The sequence below is a fragment of the Scyliorhinus canicula genome, chromosome 23, assembly GCF_902713615.1.
Source record: "Scyliorhinus canicula chromosome 23, sScyCan1.1, whole genome shotgun sequence".
Classification (NCBI taxonomy): Eukaryota; Metazoa; Chordata; class Chondrichthyes; order Carcharhiniformes; family Scyliorhinidae; genus Scyliorhinus; species Scyliorhinus canicula.
Window position 1 is genome coordinate 17,545,923 of NC_052168.1, and position 12,264 is coordinate 17,558,186.

At 49.7% G+C, this 12,264-nt stretch overlaps 1 protein-coding gene across 2 annotated transcripts in view; it reads right to left on the reverse strand.

Annotated features, from left to right (window-relative positions):
* The window catches only part of dmc1 (DNA meiotic recombinase 1), a 100,830-nt gene that overhangs the window by 52,461 nt on the left and 36,105 nt on the right, over positions 1 to 12,264 (reverse strand). For both annotated transcript variants that reach the window (XM_038783852.1, XM_038783851.1), the window contains one exon: positions 6,587 to 6,669. In XM_038783852.1, coding sequence (XP_038639780.1) covers positions 6,587 to 6,669 — 83 coding nt within the window. The remainder of the gene's footprint in view (positions 1 to 6,586; positions 6,670 to 12,264) is intronic.

Consider the following 12,264-nt stretch of genomic DNA (forward strand, 5'->3'; position numbering starts at 1 on the left):
GGCAGAGCTGAGTGAGTTAAGGTTTTAATTTGCACTGTTGGGGAATGGAGGTCTTTAGATTTTGGTGTTTTTCTGTTGGGCGATTGTGTGGGGATTGTTTGATGTTGGGAGTATGTTTGTATGAGCGGGGGAGAGGGAACAATAGGTGGGAGAATATCCAGCGCCAGGGATGGGGGCCACCAAGCTAGCTGGGTGGGCGAGCTCACAGAAGCGCAGTGGGGGGGGGGGGGGTGCATATGTTCGGTTTATCAAAGGGGTTGGGTTACAGAGTGTTGTTACTGGGTGGGGAGGGGGGAAATGTTCTGCTGATGAGGGAGGGACTTGGGCCAAGGGACAGAGGGACATACTGGACCAAGACTCCCACAGGTTGGTCATGGGAGGGGACTTCAACAAAGTTATTGACCCTGGCTTGGACCGGTCAAACTCGAAAACGGGCAGGGTGCCAGTAATGGCAAGGGAACTGGGGGGTTCATGGAGCAGATGGGGGGGAGGGGGGGGGGGGGTGTGTGGATCCATGGAGATTTGGGTGGCCGAGGGTGAAGGAATTCTCCTTCTACTTGCATGTGCATAGTGTATTCCCAGATCGATTTCTTCATTTTGAGCAGGGCCTTACTGGCAGGGGTGGTGGACACGGGGTACTCGGCGATCAAAATCTCAGACCATGCTCCACACTGGGTTGACCTGCAGGTTAGTAAAGACAGTAACCAATGCCCGCACTGGAGGTTAGATGTGGGACTTTTGGCTGACGAAGGGGTGTGCGAGCGGCTGAGGAAATGTATTCAGAACTACCTGCAGGTCAACGACACGGGGAAAATTTCAGCAGCGATGGTCTGGGAAGCACTGAAGCTGGTGGTCAGAAGGGAGCTGATCTCGATACAGGCCCATAGGGAGAAGGTGGATAGGGCAGAGATGGACTGACTGGTTAAGGAGCTATTACAGATCAATAGGAGATATGCGGAGACCACAGAGGCAGGGCTTTCAAGGGAATGGAGGAGGCTACAGGCGGAGTTCAGCTTGTTAACCACAGGGAGGGCGGTGGAGCAGCTGAGAAAGGCGAGGGGGCAATCTATGAGTATGGAGAGAGGCCAGCAGAATTCTGGCACAGCAACTTAGAAAGAGGGAGGCAGCCAGGGAGATAGGGAAAGTAAATGACGGAGATGGGAACCTGGTTGGAGATTGAGCAGGGGTGAATAAGGCGTTAGGGATTTCTACAGTCGGCTGCATAGGTCGGAGCCCCCTAGGGGGCCGGAGGGGATGAGGCCTTCTTGGGAGTGCTGAATTTTCCAAAGGTGGCGGGGAGCTGGTAGAAGGGCTGGGGGACCCACTCAGATTGGAAGAGATAGGGGAGGGTCTGAAGGCCATGCAGTCGTGTAAAGCCCCGGGACTGGACAGGTACCCAGTGGAGTTTTATAAAAAGCTCTCTGGGATATTGGGGCCGGTGTTGATGAGGATGTTCAATGAGGCAAGGGATAGAGGGGTGCTGCCCCCGACGATGTCACAGGCCACGATCTCGCTGATCCTGAAGCGGGACAAGAACTCAGAGCTATGGGGGTCCTACAGGCCAATATCCCTGTTGAATGTGGATGCCAAACTGCTGGCCAGAATTTTGTCCTCCAGGATTGAGGATTGTGTTCCGGAAGTTATTGGGAAGGACCAGATGGAGTTTGTTAAGGGTGGGCAGTTGGTGGCCAATGTAAGAAGGCTGTTAAAAATGATCATGATGCCCCCGGAAGGTAGGGAGTTGAAGGTAGTGATCGCAATGGATGCAGTAAAGGCTTTTGATCAGGTAGAATGGGATTATCTGTGGGAGGTACTGGGATGGTACGGATTTGGGCGGGGCTTTATTGACTGAGTCAGGTTGCTGTATCAGGCTCCTCTGGCAAGTGTACGTACGAATAGGACAACATAGAACTACTTTAGACTGCACCGGGGGATGAAACAGGGATGCCACCTCTCCCCACTGTTGTTCGTGTTGGCCATAGAGCTGTTGGCAATTGCTTTGAGAGCCTCAAGGGGCTGGTCCGGGGGGGCGGGGGTGTGGAGCATAGAGTCTCACTCTATGCAGACGACCCGCTTCTGTTTGTATCGGACCCATTAGAGGGATGGAGAAATCATGAGGATTCGAGGGGAATTTGGCCAGTTTTCAGGGTATAAGCTGATCCAGGCGAGGGGACAGGAGAGGCGATTGGGGGAGCTGCCGTTTAGATTAGTAGGGGGAGGCTTTAAATACCTAGGCATTCAAGTGGCACGGGAATGGCACCGGCTGCATAAATTAAATCTGGCCCGGCTAGTAGACCAAATGAAGGCCGATTTTCGGAGATGGGACGTGCTCCCGTTGTCATTAGTTGGGAAGGTGCAGACGGTGAAGATGACAGTCCTCCCGAGATTCCTGTTCGTGTTTCGATGTCTCCCCATCTTTATTTTGCGGTCCTTTTGATCTCTGGCTTTGATTGGGCGGGCAAGGAAGGTAATGCTTGAGCGGAGTCGGGGAGAGGGTGGGCTGGCGCTGCCACATTTTAGCAACTATTACTGGGCGGCGAATATCGCCATGATCAGGAAGTGGGTGGTGGGGGAGGGGTCGGTATGGAGGCGGCTTCATGCAGGGGCACCAGTTTGGGGGCGTTGGTAACTGTTCCTCTGCCGTTTCAGCCGGCACAGTACTCCACCAGCCCAGTGGTGGTGGCGGCTCTGAGAGTCTGGGGGCAATGGAGGATACATGTGGAAGCAGAGGGAGCATCAGTCTGGTCCCCAATCTGTAATAATCACCAGTTTGCCCCGGGACGTATGGATGGGGGGTTCCGGATATGGCAGAGAGCAAGGATTGAGAGGATGGGGGATATGTTTATAGAGGGGAACTTTCTGAGTATGAGGGCACTGGAGGAGAAGTTTGGGTTGGCGAGGGGGAACAAATTCAGGTATCTGCAGGTGCAGGACTTCCTACGTAAACAGGTGTCAACATTCCCATTCCTACCGCTCATGGGGATTCAGGACAGGGTAGTTTCCAGAGGGTGGGGAGGAGAAGATGGCGTCTCGGACATTTACAACAAACATATGGGGTCAGAGAAGAACGCAGACCGAGGAGCTGAAGCGCAAGTGGGAGGAGGAGCTGGGAGGAGAGATAGAGGATGGTTTGTGGGCGGACGTGTTGAGTAAGTCAACGTGTCCGCAACATGTGCCAGGTTCAGCCTGATACAATTTAAGGTCGTTCAGCGGGCTCACATGACAGTGGCCCGGATGAGTAGATTCTTTGGGATGGAAAACAGGTGTGCAAAATGTGCGGGAGGACCAGCGAACCGTGTCCACATGTTCTGAGCATGTCCGAAGCTTCGGGGATTTTGGCAGGGGTTGGCAGATGTCATGTCCATGGTGTTAAAAACAAGGATGGCGCTGTGTCCAGAGGTGGCGATTTTCGGGGTGTCGGAAGACCCGGGAATCCAGGAGGAGAAAGAGGCAGACGTTTTGGCCTTTGCTTCCCTGGTAGCCCAGAGACGGATACTATTAGCTTGGAGGGACTCAAAGCCCCCGAAGTTGGAGACCTGGCTATCGGACATGGCTAGCTTTCTCTGTTTTGCTTAGAGTAGGGGGTTAATAAAAGTAAGGGAGGGAGACGGCTTTTGCACTTTGCTTATAGTTTCATGTACATTGCTTATTGTGTTGTTGTTATCATACCAAAAAATACCTCAGTAAAATGTTTATTAAAAAAAAAGAAGCAGAACAGGACCAGTGAGGAAAAAGATGCCTGCATCCCCTGAGCCCAGCAGAGCAGATGGCTTTCAGCATCATGGGCACAAGCTGCAAGGGGGGCTTGCAGTGTTTGACGTCACTGAGAACATTGAGGATGACGATACGTTTCTGCCCCTTCTCAACTCCCAGCACACCCCAGTCAAGTTATCTGGCTTGATGAGAAAGCTGTTGATGGCGTGACCATGGACTCTTGCTTCCCTTCCCATCCACTTCTCTCTGTTGCATTTACTGAAGAATTGTTGTTACTATTTTTGCTAAAGGAAAACTATTACATTTACTTCAGAAACAATCTATTACATTACTGCAATAACTCATATTTTCTGCAGTAACTCTGGTGCAATTACTGTGCCACATAAGTGCCAGGCAAAGACCATCTCCTACGAGAGAGGATCTAACCACCGCCCTTTGACATTCAATGGCATTACCATCGCTGAATCCTGGGGGTTACCATTGATCAGAAACTGAACTGGACTAGCCATATTAACACTGTGGCTACCAGGGCACGTCAAAGGCTAGGAATCCTACGGCAAGTAACTCGCCTCCTGATTCCCCAAAGCCTTTCCACCATCTACAAGGCACAAGTCAGGAGTGTGATGGAATACTCTCCACTTGCCTGGATGAGTGCAACAACACTTAAGAAGCTCGACACCATCCAGGACAAAGCAGCCACCTTGATTGTTCTCCCTTCCACAAACATTCAAACCCTCCACCAGTGGCGGTTCAAGGAGGTAGCTCGCCACCACCTTCTGAAGGGCAACTAGGGATGGGAAATAAATGCTGGGCTAACCAGCGACGCCCACATCCTGGAATGAATTTTTAAAAAAGGACTATCTCGATTCTATTTATGGTGGGGTTACATCTCTGCTGCCTTTACTGAAGTAACACTATTGCATGTACTGCAGGAACCATCTCTGTTCCATTAACTGCAGGAACTACCAGTTAGATTTACTTCAAAAGTTATTTTGATTACATTTAGTTGCAGGACAATCTCCACATTTTCTGATAATTATCTTCCTATTCTGAGCACTTCTTTCAAACACTCAGTTGTCTAGTCAATGAAGAGGCCCTGTCACTTGATATGAACACCTGCAGCTACCAGCTTAGATACTAGCACTGCATTTGGATGCCAGAATATAGTTGGTATCAAACCATGATGAGTCACGGCGCATGAGTGGTTGCAACCTGGCCAGGTGTTCCAGGGTGTTGGGTGTTAATGGGAATATGGCCCACCTCCTCGAAAACAGTACGGAGCAGTAACAGGGGCTTCCGGGTGCGGGGATTGAAAGACCAGCCTCAGTGCTCCGGGACTTATAAGGAATAAAACAAATAAACATTCTTCTAGCCCTCACCCCTCGCACACTCCCCATGCCCCATCCATGTCACCTTATGCCCCTTTACCCACCTCCCCATAGCCCCACACCCCCATGCAACCTATGTACACCCATGGCCCTTTATAGACCCTATGCCGACATACTGTCAGCTCGTGCCAATACATGGTCCCCTACCATCATCCTTTGTCCATACACCCTCAGTGCCAAGTCACATAGCATCCACCATTGCCAGACCTCAGGAAATTATTAATTAACCCTGTTTCATTACACAAGATCTAAAATAGTCTCTTCCTTGTTGGGTTAATGACACATTGATCTGGGAAACATCCTTGCTGTCATTTCCTAGATGTCCTCCAAACTATCTTTGACAATGTGATTAGTCAAGTCTATATGAAGATTAAAGTCTCCCATGATTATTGCATAACCTTTGATATAAGCTATGTCAGCTCCCTTTATTTCTTAGTTCCTAATATAGTGTCACAGAGATAGTGCCTGCAGTAAAAGACATGGAGTATTTAGAAAAGATAGTCCCAGCAGTGAATGGAAAAGAAATAGTTTCTGCAGTAAATGCAATTGATCACTTCTGCAGTTAATGGAAGAGATAGTTTGGCAAAAGCAGCACAGAAATAGCTCCTGCAGTAAATGTACGATAGTGTTCCTGCAGCTAATAAAAACAGAAAATGCTGGAAATACTGGGAGATAACCTCTGTAGTAAATGCACAAAAGTGTTCCTGCAGTATATAAAAATAGAAAATTCTGGAAATATTTGGGAGGTACCTCCGGTAGTAAACATGTAAGAGAGCTCCTGCAGTAAATGCACGAGTGTTCCTACAATAAATATACAAGAGCACTCCTGCAGTAAATACAAACAAAAAGTGCTTGGAATACTCAGCGAATCTGGCAGCATCTGTGGAGAGAGAAACAGAATTAACTTTTCAAGTCGGTGACTACTTTAACTCTCTTTCTCTCTCCACAGATGCTCTTTGACCAGTTCAGTACTTTCATCATTTTTATTTCAGCTTTCCAGCACTCGCAGTATTTCGCTACTATTCCTGCTATAAACAAATAAATAATTCCTGCAATGAATGAAGATTATTCCTGCAGTAAATGGAATAGTGACTGTCCTTGCAGTCAATGCAATATACTTCTGAAGCAAATGCAGTCCAGTTTCTGAAGTAAATGTCTCGGAGGTAGTTCATGCAGCCAATGAAATAGATCGTGCAGTAAATGGAACAGACGAGGGCATTTCCACAGCTCCAGAATGCAATCGCATCACAAAAATAATTCAGATGTTGCTCAGTGACCACCTCACTGTTCCTTGTTTGATGATTGTCTTTTCATTTTAATTCAATGCCTCTCAGACCATTTAGATTTTGCCAGCAACATCACCATTTAAGCAAAACTACTCAAGGTCAAAGAAATCCCCAAATGATGTACAACAGCTTTTCTGTTTGACTTTGAAACCGTTTTGCTCTCTTCATGTAATTTCCATAGATAAATACGGTTCTCACTCTAATTCTTGGCTGCCAGTGGTGATGTGAAACACTGTTTTCCTCTTCTCACTATACTCAAATGCGGTGAGAAATCCTGGCTCCTGCAGCACAAAAACAGTTTTGCATGCAAATAAAACAATGAACATCACAAATACTAGTCTGTGCCAAGGATAGCATGGAAGGGTATATTGGAAAGGGAGGACAGTTTCAAAACGCGTCACCCTTTTAAATTGGAGATGAGTGGTATATTTTTCTCAGTGTTATTAATTTTTCAAATTCACTACCCCAGGGAGCTCTAAGAGGTTGGACCATTCAATATATTATATTGAAATATCTACATTCTATTATTAGGCTAAGTTTAAAAAAATAAATTTAGAGTACCCAATTCATTTTTTTCAATTAAGGGGCAATTTAGCGTGGCCAATCCACCTACCCTGCACATCTTTGGGTTGTGGGGGCGAAACCCACGCAGACACGGGGAGAATGTGCAAACTCCACACGGACAGTGACCCAGAGCCGGGATCGAACCTGGGACCTCGGCGCCGTGAGGCTGCAGGGCTAACCCACTGCGCCACTGTGCTGCCCTATTATTAGGCTAAGTTAGACAGATTTTTGATCGACAAGGGAGTCAAGCGTTATGGAGAACAGGCAGGAACGTGGAGTTAAGACCACAATCAGACAAGTAATGATTTTGTTGACTTGCGAAATAGGCTCAATGGCAAATGGCTTATTCTGCTTCTTATTTCTTCATGTTCTATCAGCAACAGGTCTGTGATAGGCTTAATGACAGTCTTGCAGTCAATTATCGCAGCCCTAGAACATCACTGCTGGGGTTTCTCAGAACAATGTCTTGGGCCCAGCCATCTCTTGCCGCTCCATCAATGACCTTAAGGTCAGAAGTGGGATTTTCACTGATGACTGCACACTTCTATAAGCAATTTCTCAGAAAATGAACACATTCATGCCACACAACTGTCAGGCAATGACCATCTAATAAGATAGTCTAATCATCTCCCCATGACACTCCATGGCATTGCCATCATCAAATTCTGCACCATCAACATCTCAAATTCTGCACCATCAACATCCTGAAGGTCACCATTGACCAGAAACTGGACCAGCAACAACACTGTAGTTATAGCAGCAGAGCAGAAGCTGGGAATCCTGCAGTGAGTGCCTCAATACCTGACTTCCCACAGCCTTTCCACCACTTGCCAGGCATAAATCAGGAGTGTGATGGAATGCACCGTACTTGCTTGAATGGATGTAGCTCCAACGTCATTCAAGAAGCTTGCCACCATCATGAACTAAACCGTCTGTTTTGATAGGTACCCCTTTAACCACAGCTTAAGAATCACTCCTGTCGCTCTGGCACATCTTGGCTGCAGTGTACACAGTGCATTACAACAGTGGCTAAGCCTACTTCTTAGAACATAGCTTTTTCAAATATTCGGCGTCCGGTGGTAGTTTTTAGAAATCCTTTTTGAGGTATGCAGCTGGATGGGAACCAATGCAGGAAGTCGGAGGGGAGTAAAACGGGGGCAGAAACAAAAGGCAGTAAGGGGGAAAGTGTAAGTTTGAGAAACCATAGTCAAAAAGGGCCACAGTAGAGGGTACAGTGACTGAGGAGAGCTCAGTGAATAGGCCCAGCAATACGAAAAGGAATAAACGGGAAGTAAAAACATAAATGGAAAGCAACGCAGCAGGTTGTACATGAGGATATGGGTTCAACGATGAGGACAATTAGGAGAAAAGTTCAAAGGAAAAATAACTTAGGAGAGGTTACTGACAGAGGTGTTAAGATTCAAAACAGTGTTGGCTGACGAGGGAGGGATTTGATTTTAGAAGTGGAGAAGAGGTTGGGGATGGGCGCTGCCAGGAGGCGGGGCTACAGAGGCACAGGGCAGGGGTTGGGGGCAGGCCCCGTAAAGGGGATGGCTGACCGGCAAGGGGGGGGGCGCACGGTGCCCCCCAACTAGGCTGGTTACATGGAACGTGAGAGGGCTAAATGGGCCGGTGAAGAGGGCTAAAGTGTTCTCGCATCTTGGGGCTTTAAAGGCGGACGTGATAATGTTACAGGAGACGCACCTGAAGGTAGCGGACCAGATCGGGTTGAGGAAGAGCTGGGTTAGTCAGGTATTCCACTCAGGGCTAGACGCTAAGACCAGAGGAGTCGCGATTCTGGTGAACAAGTGGGTGCAGTTTGAGGTGGGGAATATTGTTTCGGACGGGGGGAGGTCGCTACGTTATGGTTAGCGGTAGGCTGGAAGGGAGGAAGGTGGTCTTGGCCAACATATATGCGCCAAACTGGAATGATGTGGATTTCATAAAGAGGGTGCTGGGAAAGATATCAGACCTGGATTCCCACAAGCTGGTTATGGGAGGGGATTTCAATACAGTTATGGATCCAGGCCTGGACCAGTCGTGCTCAAGAACGGCAGAGTGTCAGCAATGGGAAAAGAGCTGAGGGAGTTCATGGAGCAAATGGGGGGGACCGATCCGTGGAGGATTGGTAGGCTGACAGGGAAGGAGTTCTCCTTCTTCTCTCACGTCCATAGGGTCTACTCCCGGATCAATATTTTAATACTGAGTAAGGATCTACTGACAGGGGTGGTGGATGCACAGTATTCGGCAATCACCATTTCCGACCATGCCCTGCATTGGGTTGAGCTACAGGTGAGTGAAGAGAGCTTCCAGCGTCCGCAGTGGATGCTGGATGTGGGACTACTGGCGGATGAAGGGGTATGCGAGAGGGTGAGGAAGTGTATACAAAACTACCTGCAGGTCAATGATACGGGGGAACTCTCAGCAGCGGTGGTGTGGGGGGCGCTTAAGGCAGTGGTGAGAGGGGAGCTGATTTCAATCCGGGCTCACAGGGACAAGACGGACAGGGCAGAAACGGACCGACTGTTAGTGGAGATTCTGCAGATTGACAGGAGGTATGCGGGGACCCCAAGTGTGGAGCTCTTGACGGAACGGAAGAGGCTGCAGGCGGAGTTTGGGGTGGTGTCCACGGGCAAGGCAGTAGAGCAGCTCAGAAAGGCGAGGGGTGCGATATATGAGCATGGTGAGAAAGCCAGCAGGATGCTGGGCAGCACGGTAGCATTGTGGATAGCACAATCGCTTCACAGCTCCAATGTCCCAGGTTCGATTCCGGCTTGGGACACTGTCTGTGCGGAGTCTGCACATCCTCCCCTTGTGTGCGTGGGTTTCCTCCGGTTTCCTCCCACAGTCCAAAGATTAGGTGGATTGGCCATGATAAATTCCCCTTAGTGTCCAAAATTGCCCTTAGTGTTGGGTGGGGTCACTGGGTTATGGGGATGGGGTGGAGGTGTTAACCTTGGGTAGGGTGCTCTTTCCAGGAGCCGGTGCAGATGTGATGGGCCGAATGGTCTCCTTCTGCACTGTAAATTCTATGATCTATGCTGGCTCAGCAGCTCAGAAAGAGGGAGGCGGCTAGGGCAATAGGTAAAGTGGTGGATGGAGGTGGTAACTTGGTTGGGGATGCAGCGTGTGTGAACAGAGCTTTCAAGGATTTTTATTGCAAACTTTATAGCTCGGAGCCCCCAGCGGGGCCGGAGGGGATGAGACGTTTCTTAGACGGCCTGACATTCCCAAAAGTGGGCAGGGAGCTAGTAGAAGGGCTGGGCGCCCCGATCAGAGTTGAGGAGATATTAGAGGGCTTAAAGGCCATGCAGTCAGGTAAGGCCCCGGGACCGGATGGATACCCGGTAGAATTTTATAAAAAGTTCTCCGGGATATTGGGGCCGCTGCTGGTCAAGGTGTTTAATGAGGCAAGGGACAGAGGGGTGCTTCCCCACACGATGTTGCAGGCTACCATCTCCTTAATTTTAAACGGGACAAGAACCCAGAGTTGTGTGGTCTTATAGGCCGATCTCCCTTCTTAACGTGGATGCCAAACTGCTGGCAAAGGTTTTGGCCACTAGGATTGAGGATTGTGTGCCAAGTGTTATTAGGGAGGACCAAACAGGTTTTGTTAAAGGTAGGCAACTAGGGGCGAATATAAGAAGATTGCTCAATGTGATCATGATGCCCCCGGAGGGAAAGGAGGTGGAGGTAGTGGTGGCAATGGACGCCGAGAAGACATTTGACCGGGTAGAGTGGGACTACTTAGGGAGGTGCTGGGACGGTTTGGATTTGGGTGGGTTTCGACTGGGTCAGGCTGTTATATCAGGCCCCGGAGGCGAAGTGTGAGGACAAAAGGGACGATTTCCAACTATTTCAGACTGCACCGTGGGACAAGACAGGGATGCCCCCTCTCCCCACTGCTGTTTGCGCTAGCTATAGAGCCGCTGGCAATTGCTCTGAGGGCTTCAGGGGGTTGGAAGGGGCTGGTTCGGGGAGGGGGGGTTGGAGCATAGGGTTTCATTGTATGCAGATGACCTGCTGTTGTACGTTTCGGACCCGATGGCGGGGATGGACGGAATCATGGCGACCCTGGGGGAATTCGGCCGGTTTCGGGGTACAAATTGAATATGACAAAAAGTGAAATGTTTGTAGTTCAGGAGAGGGGCCAAGGGGACTGGCTGAGAGAGCTGACGTTCCGGCTCGTTGGGGACAGTTTCAGGTACCTGGGAATACAAGTGGCGCAGGAATGGGGTCGACTACACAAGCTGAACCTGTCAACCTGTCCGGCTGGTAGATCAAATGCGAGGGGAGTTCTGGAGATGAAAATGAAATGAAAATCGTTTATTGTCACGAGTAGGCTTCAATGAAGTTACTGTGAAAAGCCCCTAGTCGCCACATACTGTGGCCTGTTCGGGGAGGCTGTTACGGGAATCGAACCGTGCTGCTGGCCTGCTTTCAAAGCCAGCGATTTAGCCCTGTGATAAACAGATGGGATGCGCTCCCGCTGTCGTTAGCTGGGAAAGTTCAGACAGTTAAAATGACGGTCCTCCCGAGGTTCTTATTCGTGTTCCAGTGTCTCCCCATTTTCATTCCATATTCCTTTTTTAAGAGGGTAAGTGTGGTAGTCGGTATTAGGGGTATTACGGTACCTAGGTTGGAGGTACCCGATGCTGTAAGACCACTGGTGTTGGAGGTACCTGATACTGTAAGAACATTGGTGAAGCCTGCCTGCTGGTTCCGCCCAGTAAGGCGGAGTATAAAAGTCTGTGTCTCCCTAGCTGCTGCATTCTGTACCTGCGCTGCTGGGGGAAACATCTAGTCCAATAAAGCCTTCAATTGTACTCCAATCTTGTTTCGAGAGTTATTGATCGTGCATCAGTAAGCAAGATCATTTTGGGCCTTGTATGGGCGGGCAAGTCCCCGCGAGGTAAAGAGGGTGGTGCTCGAGCGGAACCGGGGGGAAGGGGGGCTAGCGCTGCCGAATTTCAGCAACTATTATTGGGCGGCTAACATTGCCATGATAAGGAAGTGGTGTGGTTCGACTTGGGAGCGATGGAGGCAGCCTCACGTAGGGGCACCAGTTGGGGGCCGTTGGTGACGGCGCCACTGCCGTTCCCGCCGGCGTGCTTCTCCACCAGTCCTGTAGTTTGGTGGCGGCCCTTTCGATCTGGGGGACAGAGGAGGAGGCACGTGGGAGCAACGGAAGCATCGGTCTGATCCCCAATATGTGACAACCATCGGTTTGCTCCGGGGAGGTTGGACGGGGGGGATATTGGGTATGGCAGAGGGCGGGGATTGAGCAGATGGGGGATTTGTTCTGGAAGGGA